This window comes from Poromitra crassiceps (assembly GCF_964638095.1).
Source record: "Poromitra crassiceps genome assembly, chromosome: 7".
NCBI classification, from domain to species: domain Eukaryota; kingdom Metazoa; phylum Chordata; class Actinopteri; order Beryciformes; family Melamphaidae; genus Poromitra; species Poromitra crassiceps.
In genome coordinates this window covers 55,272,809-55,291,344 of record NC_139628.1, presented here as the reverse complement: position 1 = coordinate 55,291,344, position 18,536 = coordinate 55,272,809, and the positions used below count along the sequence as shown (strand labels likewise).

Below are 18,536 nucleotides of genomic sequence, written 5' to 3'. Positions count from 1 at the left end.
GTCATTGTAGGCCCTGCAGTCAAGTCCAGTTTTATTTGTATAGCTCTAATTCACAAGCACATGTCTCAGAGGACTTTGAAGAGAATGTGTCTAGCTCCACAATCAATTAACAGAATTAACCAACTTAAATAAATCTTAAGAGTATATTAAAAAATAAAACATTGCAAGAGAAGAGAGGGATGAGGAGAGGAGGAGAGAGAGAAAAGCTAACCTGTAGCTTTCGCCTATGCTCCCGTCTCTCAGCTGGTGCTTCTCCAGCTTGCCAGCTCCATCAGGTTGTCCACGCTCATGCTGTGCTCCTTGGCCAGCTCCTTGCCAGGACTGGTCACTAAGACCACAAGGAGGGTGACCGACCTGCCCGTCCTTCTCCGGGTGAGGGGTGTAGGTGCCCGACTTCCTGTCCCGCTCGTAGCCCGGGTCCTTTGGTACCACCCGCCTCCACGGGACAAAGTCCAAGTCCAGGAGGGAGCCCTCTGAGCTGGACCAACACATGGCAGCTTGACAAGGAGCGACGACAGATGGACAGACAGGAAGGGGACAGAAAAAAGTGATGCACAACCTATTGAGAGAAGAGGGGCCGGGGGGAGATGGAAATGGACAATAAGAAGAAGTGGTCACAGCAACATAGTGAACTGCTTCACATGACTGTATGGTAGGATGGGACATGATCTCATGAACTGTATGGTAGGATGGGACAGGGACATGATCTCATGACCTTGTGTGAATCCAGCTGCCTCTCCAGGTTAACGTATCATGGGCCGGGAAAATGAATTGTGATATTAGCTTCATTTTATTCTGATGTAATCACAGATGAGACTGCTTTTAAATTCTCCATCACAATTTTACAAGATCTCCATACATTACATTACATTACATTACATTACATTACATTACGTCATTTGGCAGACACTTTTATCCAAAGCAACTTACAATAACACATTTTGTCAGCAATAGAGCAATCAACTATGTAACACAGTCTATGACAACTACAACTTCTGAAGGAAGAGTGATACAAGTTAAGGTTAGTTTGGGATTTTTTTTTTTTTTTTTTAACACATTAAGTGCCATAGACGACCTAACTCGTCTTACATAATCCAGCGCTTGAGTGCCAAGGACGGACTAACTCGTCTTACATAAAGATTTTTTTTTTTTGACGGTGGTACATCAATCAACCCCTTTTACATCTTCGAGATAATTATAGGAGCAAGAGCATGTGTGTAATCTATTTTACCGACCACTAAGTGGCGACAGATACAGAGAGAAGCCACAGCCACGGTACACCAAAAGCAGGCTTGGCGATTTTACAGTCAGGAGCCCCGAGACACACACACAGAACGGACAGAGATCCCCTCCCCCCACACACACACACACACACACACGCGCGCGCACACACACACACACTCGAGTACCTTTGCGCATAAATAAGACCAGAATCGCAAAAGCTTCTTCAAAGCTCTCAGCCGACACCTCAAGAAACGAACGAGCCCGTTTTTACAGTAAGCCAGACTGCCCGAGAGCCGCCAGCAGCAGCAGCCCAGAGGAGCAGCAGCAGAGCGGAGTAGGCTGCCTCAAGATTGGAAGAAGGGGATCGCGAAGGAATTTCTCTCCCGTGTCTAACCCCCCCCCCCCCCTCGCCTCTCCTCTCCTCTCCTCTTCCCCGCTCCTGCGATTCCCTTCTCTTTTTTTAGGATCTGTGAGGCAACAGAAACTCGCCTGTGACAAAACACTGCAAAGCCACACCTACGGAGGGAGGAGTTTGGAGACACACACACACACACACACACACACACACGCCCGCTGTTAGGAGGAAGGAGGAGAAGACACACGGAGGGAGGAGTTTGAATGAGAGGGGTGTTTCCTGTTGTTATGGAGGAAATTACTGTTCAAAACTATTGTTTAGAATGTCTGACGGTCTTACTGATGCCAAAAATGAATGGTTAAAGTGACTGTTTCACAAAAAGCCATTTATCTCTGAATAAATTTCCAGACGCTGAAACCATGCTGTACTCAACGGCTAATATCTACATAACTACTAACTCTGCAAACTAACTCTTTTAGACAGAGAAAGCACACATTCTATTAGTTATTTTTAGATGATTGGTGTTCATGAATTCTTAACAGAAAAGAATCCTCGGCTGTTCTAAAATGAGCCAGAATCGTCAAAAACACCCCTGGCACAACTTACCTACAGGAATGAAAACATGGCTGGCATTCAATGTGTTAAGAGAAAGAAGTTAGATCAAGAACTTGATCTTTCGGAAAAGACTAAAGACACACCTTTTCAGGCTCCATCTGGGCCCTTCTTGAACTAACTTCTTTCTCTCTTAAAAAATAAAAATAAAAAAATAACCTGAACTAAACTTGTACCACTGTTCCTTCAGAAGTTGTAGTTGTCATAGACTGTGTTGCATAGTTGATTGCTCTATTGCTGACAAAAATGTGTTATTGTAAGTCGCTTTGGATAAAAACGTCTGCCAAATGATGTAATGTAATGTAATGTAAGGGCCCAGATGGAGATGCATACAAATTATAGTATTTTGTAAAATTGTGACTCAAACATAAACAGAATTCACACTTGCAGGATGAGGTTAGGCGCACTTCCACCCAAGCAGCCCAGCAGGCTCTCAGGAGAGGGCAATCTTAGAGGAGAGGCTTCAGATAACATCCAAAGATACTGGAGCACACGGATCAAGTGTAGACATGTTTTTATTGACTGACGTTTCAACGCAGGGTGCATCTTCATCCCAGTCATAAAGAACAAGGACATTTTGTCTTTTTAAATAGCCTCCCAACAATGAAGACTAATCCAGCCCAGGCTGGAGGAAGAGGGAGGAGGTGACAAGTAGACATGATTACAGATTACACAACAAATACAGCGGATCATAAATGCAACATCAATATTAAAATAGTAAATCTACATGATTCATATTTAAAGGTGCAGGTGGTGGATCCCCTAAATCTGCCTTCCATCATATAGAATAATTAGAAGAAAAGGAGAGGGTGGAGGGAGGGACCTTATGTGTGACAGCTCCCTTTCATTTTAGTCAATTCATTGAGTAGTTAATAATTGCCAAACTATTTTTATAATTGATTAATCGTTATGACTAATTCAAAAACAAAGTACAAAAATTCTCTCGTTCCAGCTTCTTAAATGTGAATGTTTTCTGTTGTTTTTTTTGTCTTCTATGACAGTAAACTGATTATCTTTGGGTGTTGGTCCGGACAAAGGACAAAGGAAAGACATTTGATGATGTCATCTTGGGCTTTGGGGAAAAAGTGACTGACATTTTTCACCATTTTGTGACATTTTGTAGTTTAAACGACTCATCAATTATGCAAGAAAATAATCGACAGATTAATGGATAATGAAAATAATCAAACTGGGTGACAGAAGCCTACCTGCTGCTCGGTCTGGTTGACAGCAGAACTACCTGCTGCTCGGTCTGGACAGAAGCCTACTTGCTGCTCGGTCTGGACAGAAGCCTACCTGCTGCTCGGTCTGGTTGACAGCAGAAACTACCTGCTGCTCAGTCTGGACAGAAGCCTACCTGCTGCTCAGTCTGGTTGACAGCAGAAACTACCTGCTGCTCGGTCTGGACAGAAGCCTACCTGCTGCTCGGTCTGGTTGACAGCAGAAACTACCTGCTGCTCGGTCTGGACAGAAGCCTACCTGCTGCTCGGTCTGGTTGACAGCAGAGACAGCAGCCTACCAGCAACACAGAGAAATATATTAAAATACATTGTATGATTGCAACAGCCCCCAGCATGACACACAATAAAGATACATTTAAGGCACATAATAACACACACACACAGCGCTGGCTGTCCTACTCCTCGCACTGGCAGCCAATGCGCCACTATAACGTAACTTGCCCAACACTGGACAAGACACATTTTTACATTGCACCTCCCAACGCAACTAAAAACAGCATTCACATCACATACACAGTTCAAACTACTTACATGTTGTCACGGGCCGCAGGTTCACGCCAAGAACACGAGGACGCCAACTCACCAAACAGACTCGGTGCTCTGTGTTTTGACTATGAGTGGAAACGTTACCAGACCTGTCAGCAGCTAGCGTTATATGCCAGGGGCTTCAGACAGACAGCAGTTACGCTTGCGTTGCTAGTTCCCTGTAAATAACCCTGTTTTATATCACCCTTGATCAATTGTCTGTCTATATCTGCTACATACGTGCACTGCCAAGAGTAGCGTTATAAACCATAGATATATGACTACCGTATTGAAGCGATCCGCTCCCGGGACCGTTACGTGAGGAAGAGAGGAGGCAACAGCTTCGGTACAGGCTTTTTATTCACAGTTAGTTAACACTACAACTCTCGGCGGTTGTCACGCTCTAGTTAGCTACCGGCTTCCTAGCTTATCCAGACCCACGCAGGCATGCGCAGACCCGACAGGAAGAGGAAGTTTCCGCACTCATCCCCTTCCCCCCAGGAACCACCCTCCACATCAGTTCCTACCTAAACCCAGAGTCGCCACAGTATATTAAAAACATAAACACACTGGCATCTTTCATGCAGCCTAGCAAGCGTAACTGCTGTATGTCTGTCTGACCCACTGAGTTTGACGGTCTGACCACAGACTGTAGAAAGAGATGTAATGCAGGATAGCCAAGCAAATGGTTTGGATGGAAGTTTGACGCTAGGCCAATCAGAGGCAGAGAGGGGCGGGTTATGCCTTCGCCATCATCCAAAAAAAAAGATCGCCTACTGCGAAGGTATGTGTGCGGGACGTGTGCGCATGCGCATACGTGTGTGTCACGTGATGAATGCGTGTAGGGGCGTTACCTGATTGGAGGTCGATTTGAACTCCTGAACTCACGTCACGTCACTCAGCACTGGCAGTTGCTGTTTGTTCCTTCACCGCAGTAGACGTCCGACAGAAGAGCATCTCCGTGTCGTGAAGAACGAAATAGCAGAGCAGCAGATTGCGATGATCATGGTGGATTCTGTTGACGAGCAGACTGTTTACATCGACAGGTAAAATCACAAATGTTCACTAGCTAGTTAGCATGGGTCTTTATGTGTGTAATTTAAGTAATGGTTGAGTGGTTAGCTCAGTTTCCTTATAACGTTCGTCGTGCGAAATATGGGTCTTTCATCTGCGTAATTTCAGTAATGGTTAGCGGTTAGCTCAGTTAGCCTATGTTAGGTCAGAGAGTTGTGTGTTGTGTTGGGGGAACTGTGAAGCATCTGTTCGACGACATTGTCGCGTCGTCTCTCTGAGGCACCAAGTCCGTATTTTCTTCCGAAATTGACGCACGAAAAAAAGAAAGAATATGACCTCGTTTGTGTCATCATTGACACACCGAGTCTGACATTGACGGACGAGGTTCGATTTTCTGCGTTTTTCGCATCAGTCAACAGATTTTTGCGAGCTGGGACCCGTCTGTGTTTTCAGATGACGGATTAAAAAACACGCATATGAAAACAATCGGACTGTGTGTGCAAAGACCAGCGGTTGTTAACGTTACAGCCTCTCTCTCTTTTGCTGTTTTGACAAAGTGTCAAGTAATAGCCGGACCCGAACACTCGGCTACTTATAATGTTCGTTACAGAACGTTAATTATCAAGATGTTTGTTTGGTGTGACATGGGGCTGTGTGTCCTTGTTTGGAGATGTTGGGTCAGATTCAACATGTTGAATCATTGTTTGTCCACGTTTAGCCCATGGCACACCAATCAAACATTCTCCAGCAACTGTCAACATGAATGACACTTTCAAAGTGTCTAGCCTAGTCCTGTCTAGTAGGAGAAACAGTCAATACAATTGTATGTAGAAGAATAGCAAAGAAATACAGTGCAATACATAGAATAGGCCTAGCCTATATGTGTTTACCTTATATGAGTGTGTTGTGTCAAATGTGCGTGTGCGCGTGTGTGTGCCTGTGTGTGTGTGTGTGTGTGTGTGTGTGTACGTGTGTGTGTACGTGTGTGTGTACGTGTGTGTGTGTGTGTGTGTGTGTGTGTGCGTGCGTGTGTGTGTGTGTGTGTGTGAATGTGTGTGTACGTGGATTCCAGACATTAACACATGTAAATACCAGGTGTAAATGCAAAGCAAGTGATTGGATAATATGCTATATCAATCATTATAGCGTATCCAGATACAGAACACATTTGAACACTAAATGTGACTGAGAACCATTAACATTTTGTTGTTCATTGTGATTTCAGGTTTGAAGAGCCTGGTCCAGCTCCAGCCTCCAGCTCCACAACAAAGGAGATGTCTTCACCTGGGAAGATGTCCCCAAAAGTGAAGACCCCTTCTCTAGGTGCAGCGTTGTCTGAGAGCCCAGCTCAGCCCCCGTTGGCTGACAGGAAAACCCCAACTGGCAAGAAGCGGGTTTCATTTGGAAGTCACCTCAGCGAACTGAAGAAGAAGCGGGTTTCATTTGGCGGCATGAGCCCAGAGCTTTTTGAGAAACATCTGCCTCCTGACTCTCCATTACGCAAACGGGCCACTGCACGACGAAGCCTGATAGAGGTAAGATCATGAAGGAGCGTTGTTGCGTTTTACATCTCACATTGTAATTGTAATGCAGCTTGTATTTATTTATTTATTTATTTTAATGGATTTTGATCTCCATAGGAATTCGAACAATCACTTGGGAAGATGTGCCCAAAAGCGAAGACGTCTTCTCCCAACGGTGCAGCGTTGTCTGAGAGCCCAGCTCAGCCCCCGTTGGAAGATGGACCATCAGTTGATATGGAGAATGTCCCCCAAGCTGACATGGCAAAAGGTAGGTTCAAGTTCAAGTTCAAGTAGTTTATTGTCATATGTATAATACAATGAAATTCTTTATGCTCTGAGCACCCTCAGCCTTACATACACAAGGACATGGTCACAAAGACAGACAGAAAAAGGGTGTAGACCTACATAATTATGTAGGCTACATGTGATACAGACATGTCTGTACACAGTGCGTGTAGACATAACACAAACCACGATACAGTACAATACAATAATGGTGCACAACAAAGTGACAGTGCGTTGCAGTGTGTGTGAGTCAACTGTTCAGCAGCCTGACTGCCTGAGGGAAAAAGCTGTTACTGAGACGGGTGGTGTGTGATTTGATGCTCCGGTAGCGTTTTTTGGAAGGGAGGAGTGAGAACAGGGTATGAGCGGGTGTCTTTGATAGGTTGTTGGAAGACAAATTTTCTCTCACAAATTTCCGCCCCCCAATAAAATACAATTAGCCGATTGAACCATGCAATCGCAGCAGAAAGGCTAAATGACAATATAAGGCTACTAGCTGCTTCCAGGCTGTGAAAAAGAGGACCCCTTTGAAAATGTTTTCTTTTTCCCTCGCCAAAATGTAGCTGAACTTTGGAGTGTTATTTAGCTGCCTTCCTGACAAACTAACATGACAGGGTTGGTACAATTTTGATTCCTGAGTTGAGACGAGCCATACTATGCAGTACTATGTGGTGGAAATTAGCCAAGAATGTGGAGTACAGAGTTGTAACCCGTGTTAACACCTCTGTCTCCAGCACTTGATGTGGCTGGTAGCACTGTGCTGTAATGTTGATGATGTATGTATGTTTTTTTCCATTCCTTTCTTTTATTTTCCTGTGTCTGAACCTGTTCGTTTGTCTTGTTCGTGCACTCTACTAAAAAATATATATACCGTAGATCAAATATTGGGGGGGGGACAGACACCTCTCTCTCTCTCTCCATACCCCCTACAGACCCCAGGAAGAATAGTCGCTGCTGAGGCAGTGATAAATCTGAAATAAAGAATAAAAAACACCTCTCTCTCTTTCCAGACTCTCTGGACAGCATGTCGAGCGCGGAGCGGATCTCCTTCCTGCAGGACAAGATGCAGGAGACCAGGAAGATCTACATGAGCTTGAAGTCAGAGGTTGCCTCCATCGACCGCCGCCGCAAGAGACTCAGAGAAGGTAGGGAGTGGGGCATTCTGGGAAACTGAGTCCTACGTCAGTATTACCAACAAGAGATAAAGATTTATTTGATGAAGTTGTGGGTGAAGTTTAGTGCAGTAACAGTTTACTTCTTCCAATTTTGAGTTTAGACAGACAGATAAGTAGGGCGGCCAAAGAATATTTTATATTCAAATATATATTTGAATATAAATAAAAAGTATTGAATATGAAAAAATTATATTCAAGGTGGAAAAAGAATCCTCGACAGGGACCGCCTGTAACGTTAGCCTGCAGCTAGCTGGCTGGCTAACAAGTCATGACAATTAGTCAATCACATAAACAAATAGGATTAAAACGTGCCAGGCGATGGTTTTGCATACAAGAGACAAACGGCAGCAGAAAAGCATTCTGGCTAGTTAACACTTTGAGTGCCACGGCCCTTGGGCAAAAGGTGCTGTACTGTGCCACATAGGCCGCAATGCATTTTAAAACAGTCATATAATTTCTTTAATAATTACTATGTAAACACTGAACACGCACAAATAACGATGAGACTCTCTTCTATCACCTGCAAAAAAAAGTTTATTGATCCCATTTTCCGTTCTTTAGTTATCAGCCGGAGAAGATAGCTTGATTTAACAAAAAAGAGCAGTTTTTTTTTAGAAGCTGAGATAATGGCCCTTTTGTGAAATTAAACATTTCAAACAGCTACCTTTAGCTACCTTCCTGACAAACTAGCATGACATGGTTGGCAAATTCGATTCCTTAGGTCTTTCATATGATACCAGAAACTTCACTCTGGCTTTAAAACTGAGCCTGCTGCAGCCTCTGAAATTAAATGTTCAAAATTGTGAGTCAATAATGAAAGTCCTACAGTAGGATGTCATACCTATGTCACCTGTTTTACTGTCACTGGTTTTGGTATGGCCTGTATGGCTTCTTTTCGCTTTGGCGATAAAGATTTGCCATTTTGAGTGATCCCATGTCCTAGAAACACAACCTCTGTCTGACAGAAGTGCAGTTTGGAAGCACTAGCTTTGTGGCCACAGTCATAGAGATGTCACATTCATTTCAACGTGTCTGTCTTGCATTGCTCCTCCGTCGCTGCTGCGATCATGATGTCATCGACGTATTGGAGGAGGACGCTGCCCTGTGTCAATTCCAGGTCCACCAAATCGTTTTACAGGCCCAATTGGCTGTGTCTGCGGGTGGGAAGCTGGATTAGGTGTATGTGTCCTGGTCGCTGCACTAGTGCCTCCTCTGGTCGGTCGGGGCGGAACTGGTGGGAATAGCGTGATCCTACGTCTTGCTACGTGATGCTCCCCGCTGTCGGGTGAAAAGAAGCGGCTGGCAACTGCATGTGTCGGAGGAAGCACGGTGCTACTCTACGGCTCTCCCCAGATCGGCAGAGGGGGCAGCAGCAGGGGGAAATTGGCCAAGTACAGTTTGGGAGAAAATGGGGGGGGGGAATCGGTGGGGTCGGGAAAATACACTGAAGAGGATTCCAGCTTCCTGTGTTTTCCAAGCCTGGAAGAGTTATGGAAATTGTCCATTTCCACAAACCTTTGGAAATGAACATAGCTGTGATTTTTTTTTATAGGTTTTGCTCATATTAGATCTACGACACTGTTTGAAAGAGAAATAATCTTTATTCTTATATCTTTATTCCAGAAGCGGAGGCTGAGGAACCATCACATAAACGGCAAGCAACAGAAGAACGTCTTGAACGGACCATTGCCCCTGCTCCAGCTGTCAGACAAAGTGCACGGATTCGGATTCGGAATGACAAACGTAAACGGGTGGAAGAAACTGACTCTCTAGCTCCCAAAAAAGAAGTCACTCAATTGGCATTTCTTGCTCTGTTGGGCTTAATGCCCAACAGAGCAATAAATGCCAGTTCAGTTGACATGATGGACAACAGGGTTGTGAGTGACCATACATATTGCCGCTGCAACACGAGGACAATAGAAAAGAGAAGATGTTGGTAAGAGGTGGGGTTTTGTTTTGTTTTGTTTTTTTACCATTACGTGCGTGACAGTTCGAGCAAACGTTTGTCTTTTGTAAAGCTTGACTTGTCCATCTGAAGATGCTTCTCCGGACCTTGTGGTTCAGACTGGGAGTTCAGCGGCCAGTGGACAGGAGGCAGGTCTGCCTGTTTGCCTCGGCCAGCCTCTCCCATCCTACTCAGGGACACGCGTATGAATCCCAACCTAGGACTCTTTCCACCTGGAATGCCTCAAGGATGTGTCCAAGGAGCTGTTACTATGGGTTAAGACGTTTCAGATCTACATGAAGCCGTTTTGGAGAAATATGCGTTTTCAAATGCATTATGCTTATCAGTGAAGCTGGCGATATGGGAGGTGTCATTAGACAACTTTGTAGAGTCAATTCAATCAATTCCAGAGACGCTGAAGTCTGGTAAAAGAGTGAAGTTGTCTTCGGCAGAGGTCATGCAGAAGATAGGAGAGCTCTTTGCACTGAGACACTGTATAAACCTGAGGTCGGACGGACCTGCTCATCACACCTGATTTCTACTGGGACCAAGAAAACCTGGAAAAGCTTTATGACAAGACCTGCCAGTTCCTCAGCATCAACCACAGAGTCAATGTTATGAACGAGAAGCTGGAACATTGCACACAGTTGACAGACCTCACGAGGAGCCACCTGAGTGAGAAGCACAGCTTGAGGTTAGAGTGGATGATCTTCATCCTTATCACCATTGAGGTTATTCTGACATTCAGCTAAACAGTCTTATTCTCAACTCGTCCGTAAAAACATTATAGGCAATGACATAAGACCTCGGTTTTTCAGATGCAGTTTCATAATACACCAATCAGAGAGGCCTTTTGGAGCATTTATGCTCAAATTATCATCACAAGCTGATATAAAGACATCAGGTAAACCAAGTTGATCTTCCCATTAATGTCTAACTTCCTTTCAGCTGACAGACTAAACATCCAATGACAAACCAATGTCTGTTATGTGGGCTGTAATTATACAGTTATGTTGGTTGGTGTCACCCACACTAGAGCTGAGCTAGGGGTTGTGGTTTTTGGAACGCCACTTCACACAGGAAAGAGGCAGTGAACACAATGTGTGAGACTGGAAACATGACGGGGCTATATCTTTCTTTGTGCAAGCATTCTAGTTGATCTCTTAGCTATAAGAGGATGACAAACTTTTGCTTTTGTGCAAAACGTAGAACTCCGAAAAAAGCACTTCAGTGGGAATTCATATTAAAAAGAGAATGTTCTTTAAAGGGAATATTAAAAAAACATACAAAAAGTATGGAAACAACCAGATCAACTAGTCTGTAATAATAATTAAAAGAAAGAAAGAAAGAATAAGAAGTTAAAAAGCCTTTATTGCTCATTCATATTGAATTTGTTCATGTGAATGTGTAGGCAATATGTCTCCATCATGGTCATCACTTATATACATGTATGTTCCAAGGAAATTGAGTAATCTTCTTCAATCAGAAAGCAAGAGTGTTGGAGATAGGAGATAACCATAATAAGTATCATTTACAATGACAAAGAGAATAATAATAAAGAATAATAAAGAAAAATAAGCCACAAAGGAAAGCAATATGGATACAAAAATAAAAATGGAGTAAATTCAAAAATAATCACTGGTACCTCGCTCTCTTTTAATTCAATAGTTTTGAGGTGGTTTCCCTTTCTAATAGAATAGAATAAAATATTTGTTTGTTCGTTTTCTGATTGTTAACAGCAAGATGTCTCCACATCCTTGCTAACAGGAAACCAATAAATATGACTGTGAAGTGATGACACTGATAAAAGCATATTGCCTAAACATGTTGGAGTTTTCAACAAATTCAGATCAGAAGAGGTGCCTTGGCCCTTTTCTTATTTTTTATGTTTGTTATTAATGTAGAAGCAGATCAGGAACACAATCTCTTGTATAAAAAGATCTTAACTGTGCAAATAATTTGATGTTGATGTTACTGAAGAAAACCTGATGGGACCCAAATGGACTCAGTGGGATCTGAGTTACCATGAGAAACTCTGGCAACAGTTGTACATATTATTTAGTTTAGTTGTACATTATTTTGTGTTGAAGTTGTATAATACATTTTTTCGTGAGCCCATTTTTTCTTGTCTTACCTTGTCTACTTCTACTTCAGTTAGCAATTTCCTACATTTCCCAGAATGCCTTTCATCAACCCTGAGAGAACGGACCTGAACTCAAACTGCTCCTCTTCTACGATGGATTTCTCCTTTTATTATTGCTATATATATGTATATATATGCATAATTCATGTATTCATTCAAGACTAAACAGACAACATGGTCCATGGATATAGTTTAGATAAACTTTATAGTTTAGATAAACTTTATATCAACAATTTCAGGTTCGGACACACACACACACACACACAGAGCATAGAATTTGGTATTACAATGAGAAAAAACAAGTATTTGTCAAGAGTGTAAAGTATTAAGAATGTATTACATTTAATCTTGATATTCATGTGCTGTATCTTATAACAGGTAAGAAATAAAGTGCTTTACATGTCAATGTAATACGAGTGCATTTTAAAAATCAATTTGCTCATTCCAGTCACAGAAATTATTTCGACATCTTTCATCATTGAAAACCTTCATAGATTCGGTGAGAATCAATTTGGCACAATTTGGCAAAAAATAAAAAATCTCTTTAGTACAAGATGCATTGCTGTTTTTAAAGCTTGGATTTGCATGGTCCGGAGGGACTGATGGAGGCGTAGTGAGCCAGCAGACGGTCAGCCTCCCTCCAGCCGGACAGCAGGGCTCCGTGGACGGTGGAGAAGTAGCAGGAGTGAGTCGCCTCTCCGGCAAACAACACCTGCAAGGCCTGCTGGGATACAGCAAGCAGTCAGTCAAAAGAAACAACACCTGCAAGGCCTGCTGGGATACAGCAAGCAGTCAGTCAAAAGAAACAACACCTGCAAGGCCTGCTGGGATACAGCAAGCAGTCAGTCAAAAGGGGACAGGGGCCTCACTTTGTTCTATCGGTTTGTGACTAAACAAAATATATGGGTCACTTTATTACAGATCAAATATCTGATGATGATGACAAGTACAGACAGCGCCATATGTTATATGCACAAGCTAACAATTCTATTTATGTTCAGACCGTGATAAGATTAATCTCTTCAGAGCTCACTGCATATATATATACTGTATATACATACTGCCCCCTTGTGGGTGAATTTAAAAAAAGCATGCATCCACAAGCTTCAGGTTGCTTATGACGACTGTTTGCAGGTATTGCCTAAAAATAACAGGTGGAGTAGGCCTAGTGAAAGTGACTTGTTCAAACAGGTGGAGTAGGCCTAGTGCAAGCAACTTGTTCAAACAGGTGGAGTAGGCCTAGTGCAAGTGACTTGTTCAAACAGGTGGAGTAGGCCTAGTGAAAGTGACTTGTTAAAACAGGTGGAGTAGGCCTAGTGCAAGTGACTTGTTAAAACAGGTGGAGTAGGCCTAGTGCAAGCAACTTGTTCAAACAGGTGGAGTAGGCCTAGTGCAAGTGACTTGTTCAAACAGGTGGAGTAGGCCTAGTGCAAGTGACTTGTTCAAACAGGTGGAGTAGGCCTAGTGCAAGTGACTTGTTAAAACAGGTGGAGTAGGCCTAGTGAAAGTGACTTGTTAAAACAGGTGGAGTAGGCCTAGTGCAAGTGACTTGTTCAAACAGGTGGAGTAGGCCTAGTGAAAGTGACTTGTTAAAACAGGTGGAGTAGGCCTAGTGAAAGTGACTTGTTAAAACAGGTGGAGTAGGCCTAGTGAAAGTGACTTGTTAAAACAGGTGGAGTAGGCCTAGTGAAAGTGACTTGTTAAAACAGGTGGAGTAGGCCTAGTGCAAGTGACTTGTTCAAACAGGTGGAGTAGGCCTAGTGCAAATGACTTGTGTGTACCTGAGAAGGTGCACCCTTTGCAGGCAGAGGTTCCCTCAAGTTGTCCAGGTCCTGCGCTGAACAGCCTCTTCCTGGGTAGCTGTAGGATCCACAGGTCCAGGGGTCGTGAAACCACTGGGAGCGCAGGATTCTCCTTGGTGTGATGGTGGGGTTTCCTAAACACACACAGTTACTTTACAACAACAGGTGTCTGACAGGTGACAATGCTTCAAAGATCAAGGCTCAGAAACATCACTAGAAAATGGAAGGATCCTATCCACCTTATTTCTAGCTGCCATGATGCCTGATGGGTGCTTCTTCCGCTTCCGGTGTAATAGACTGTTTTACAGTCTATGGTTTTAACTTTCTATGAGGATTTTACAGGAGAGCCATTCTGCTCTACAGCCGTGTCGTTCGGGTGCTGGGATAACGTAATGCATTGTGGGTAGTCGGCTACTGTGGCTAATGCTAGCGGCTAGCGTAATAGTTACTTTACATGGCAGTAAAACGCCACTGAATGACCAAATTGATTTAACTTTTAACCATTTCGAGTAACAATGTTTCCATACAGACCTCCAGCATTGGTTAGTTGTTTATAACATGACTATATTTATAACGTACTCCAGTTTCCGGTTTATAATTCGGGTCTGCGGCCGAGTATAACAAAGGAAATGGCAAGCTGCAACAATAAGTCACGTTAAACCGGAACTTGTACCCACAATTATCTTTTACAGTGGGGCATTCAAAAAGAAGGTGGATAGATTCTGTCAAGCATTGTGCTGTCACTGAGTATCGTGTCCCCCCTTCCCCTGCTGCCCCGGGCACTACCCCCTCTGCTGATCTGGTGAGGGCCGTAGACACACACACATAATTCCTCCGATACATGCAGTTGCCACCCGCTTCTTTTCACCTGATGGCGGGCAGCTTCACCAGCAGGACGTAGCGCGTGGGAGGATCACGCTATTGCCACCAGTTCCCTTCCGCACCGAACAGACGCCCCGACCGACCAGAGGAGGCGCTAGTGCAGCGACCAGGACACGTTTTTGTTGTTGTTGTTTTTTTACACAGAAGGGTTTTCGACTCACCTGTGAATCTTCGGATGAGCTGCGTGACTGCGAGTGTGACTTCCTGTTCAGGCAGCGTCTCCATATACTCTGACTCGTGACCAGCGATCCAGCCACAGAGAACGTGGCCGTACCTGAGTGCAGACATCAATAATAAGATGAGGAGTTGCACAACGTAATCCCATTGTACTAGGCCAATTCCCCCTGCCAAGCTGTCTCCATCATTGCTCCAGCCGGTCTGCCAATTGGGGAGAGTTGTAGACTAGCACATGCTTCCTCCGATACATGTGCAGTCGCCAGCCGCTTCACTGGCAGGACAACTTGTAGCTCGTGGGTGCCCCCCCGCACAGCAGAGGTTTGACTCCGTAACTCTTATCTATGCATTCATTTGTTTGATATTTTTCTGGAAATAGAACAGAAACAAGTGAGGGAGGCATCAGAGTCTCTTGTGGTTCCTGACCTTTCAGAGGGTTTGAGAACAGTGAAGCCAAACATCTTCTTTATCCAGGATCTCTGTATATCTGACACCTGGTCCACCATATTCTCCTGGAGAGAGATAAGAGATGAAACAGACAGTTCAAATGTGCGTGCGTGTGTGTGTGTGTGTGTGCGTGCGTGTTTGTGTGTGTGTTTGTGTGTGTGCACTGTGCGGCAGTCTGTATTTTAGCCAGGGGAGGAATCAGATTTGAACATGCATACTAGAGATGCATCTTAACGTCCGGCCACACTACACACCTCGTCCTCCCACACCAGGTAAATGACTTCACAGTCAGCATCCCACCACGGGGAGTCAAACTCCACAAAGATTTTGTTATTCGTTCCAAAACCAATTCTCTGGATGGAGCGCAGCTTGTGTAGCGGGAGAGGCGGACGGAACAGGGTGGGATGGTGCTTATTTAGGTATCCTGAGCAAACAGAAGAGAATAGAACAGATAGAACAGAACATTAGAGAACAGAACTAGTTTCTACTCACGGTCCAGGGACGACCAGGGGTCCTTTAGTCAAGTTTAAATGTTAAACTTCACCATTGTATATAGATCTATAAGGATGTATAAGGATGCATATTTTGATCATAGTTTCACTGAAAAATCTGGACAAAATTGCATGTGATAAAACTATTCTCAGATTTGTGTTCGAGTTAGACAAAATCTTATCAGATGGGGGTCCACGGCCTAGGCAGGGCATTCACGACGACTACTGCATTTTAGTAGTGGACTACTCCCAAAAGGTAGTTGACTAGTCACGCCAGATATCTCTTTTCCCCCCACCCAATGAAAATGATCAATTCTCATCATGGTCTCAAAAACAGCCAAAGGGTTAACTAATGTAGGCGGGACAAACCTATAGAAGGGTATGTGAAATAGCAGAGTCCTGATTGGCTCTATAGAAGGGTATGTGAAATAGCAGTCCTGATTGGCTCTATAGAAGGGTATGTGAAATAGCAGAGTCCTGATTGGCTCTATAGAAGGGTATGTGAAATAGCAGAGTCCTGATTGGCTCTATAGAAGGGTATGTGAAATAGCAGAGTCCTGATTGGCTCTGAGAGGCTGCTTACAAATGAGCCGCTAAACCCCAGCGACTTGTCTAAAGATACCAACTGTTTGACTGCAGTAACAACATAGAGGGCAGTCTTTCCCTCTCTAAATACCTTCAATTTGGTGGTTTCTTTAACATGGCATAAGAAAATGATTGTTCAATTAAATCTATGTTCAATTTATTTATTTATATTGTTTATTCCTAAAACCACAGATGAACGATTAGTTGACTATGATGCAGTGTTGACTAGTGGTTTTGAAAGTCGACTAGTCTGTGAAAGTAAACAACTGAACTGATATACTCTTGAACTTTGAAAAGAGACCTCATAAACTTTATATATTCCAATGGTATAAAACACAATGAGCAGACACAATGTCTACCTAGAGGCACGGTGACAATAACATGGTCAGCAGCCTCTCGCCGTCGACACATTCAACCATCACAGGGTCTCCCCCCCTCTCTGTCACAGGGTCCCCCCCCCTCTCTGTCACAGGGTCTCCCCTCCTCTCTGTCACAGGGTCTCCCCCCTCTCTGTCACAGGGTCCCCCCCCCTCTCTGTCACAGGGTCCCCCCCCCTCTCTGTCACAGGGTCTCCCCCCCTCTCTGTCACAGGGTCTCCCCCCCTCTCTGTCACAGGGTCTCCCCCCCCCCTCTCTGTCACAGGGTCTTCCCCCCCTCTCTGTCACAGGGACTCCCCCCCCCCCCCCCCTCTGTCACAGGGTCTTCCCCCCTCTCTGTCACAGGGTCTCCCCCCCTCTCTGTCACAGGGTCTCCCCCCCTCTCTGTCACAGGGTCTCCCCCCCTCTCTGTCACAGGGTCTCCCCCCCCCCCTCTGTCACAGGGTCTTCCCCCCCTCTCTGTCACAGGGACTCCCCCCCCCCCCTCTGTCACAGGGTCTCCCCCCCTCTCTGTCACAGGGTCTCCCCCCCCCCCTCTCTGTCACAGGGTCCCCCCCCCCCTCTCTGTCACAGGGTCTTCCCCCCCTCTCTGTCACAGGGACTCCCCCCCCCCCCCCCCCTCTGTCACAGGGTCTTCCCCCCTGTCTGTCACAGGGTCTCCCCCCCTCTCTGTGCTGCTCCAGTGGACACAGCACACCGGCCGGCTCATGCGCGATTGTACGTGCAACCCCCTAGTGGCCAGATGATTTTTTATTTTATGTTGATGAGGGCCGAAACAGCCTGGCACTGTTAACATGACTTGTTGGCACCTCTATACTATGCTTTACGGTACCCATGATGCTGTGCTGGCTGCGCGCTGTGATGACGTGTTATGTTGTGAGCCGGGAGCGGCAAGTTGTCATGCTGTTGAGAGCGGAAAAGTAAACGAACTGATATTAAATAAACGTCTCATTATTGAGTTAACATGGTAGCAGAGGATGGCTGCCTCTAATAACTACAGACTGCCTCCGACATTCGACGAGGGAAAGTCGTACGAAAACTGGAAAAATGAAGTGGAAATGTGGAGACGGGTGACGGACCTCGACAAGAAAAAACAAGCACTGGCTGTAGCGTTGTCGTTGGATGGCCGACCAAGGGACATTGCTCTAGAAATACAAGTGGACGATCTAAACAAGGATGATGGTATGAACACTTTGATTCGGGAACTTGACAAAGTTTTCATGAGAGAAGAGAAAGACCGGGCTTATGAAGCGTACTCTGTGTTTGATCGAGTGTCAAGGAAAGACGGCGTCGCTATGGCCAAATACATAGCGGACTTTGAACAGAAATACAACAAGATCCGTAAGTTTAATATGGTTCTGCCCGACGCTGTTTTAGCGTTTAAACTCCTCGATACAGCCGGCCTTGATGTCAAAGACAAGCAACTAGCATTAACTGCGTGTGGTACGCACACTTTTGCTGATATGAAGTCAGCGCTCAAACGAGTATTTGGTGAGAAGAGTGAGCAGAAGACTGGAGCAATCAACGTGAGCCAAGATGCCGTGTACTACACGGATCACAGAAGAGGAAGAGAGCAGTCACGAGCCCAAAGTAGCCAAGCTAGAGGAGGACCACTCGCAGGCACTAACCCGCTTGATAAATATGGACGACGAACAAAATGTGGAATTTGTCAGAGCACATACCACTGGGTGAAAGACTGCCCACACAAGAAAGAGCATGTAAAAATGACAAGTGAA

General features: G+C 44.7%; 1 protein-coding gene across 1 annotated transcript; it reads right to left on the bottom strand.

Moving 5' to 3' along the window:
- Positions 1-12,351: 12,351 nt before the first annotated feature.
- On the bottom strand, positions 12,352-16,834 carry LOC310779719 (peroxisomal N(1)-acetyl-spermine/spermidine oxidase-like; the record flags this gene model as incomplete). The annotated part of the gene is made up of 6 exons (XM_083640215.1): positions 12,352-12,763; positions 13,824-13,978; positions 14,888-15,000; positions 15,327-15,412; positions 15,602-15,771; positions 16,783-16,834. 6 exons carry the CDS (start codon positions 16,832-16,834, stop codon positions 12,611-12,613), a joined length of 729 nt encoding a protein of 242 aa, XP_083496341.1. The 3' UTR covers positions 12,352-12,610.
- Between the last annotated feature and the right edge of the window lie 1,702 nt (positions 16,835-18,536).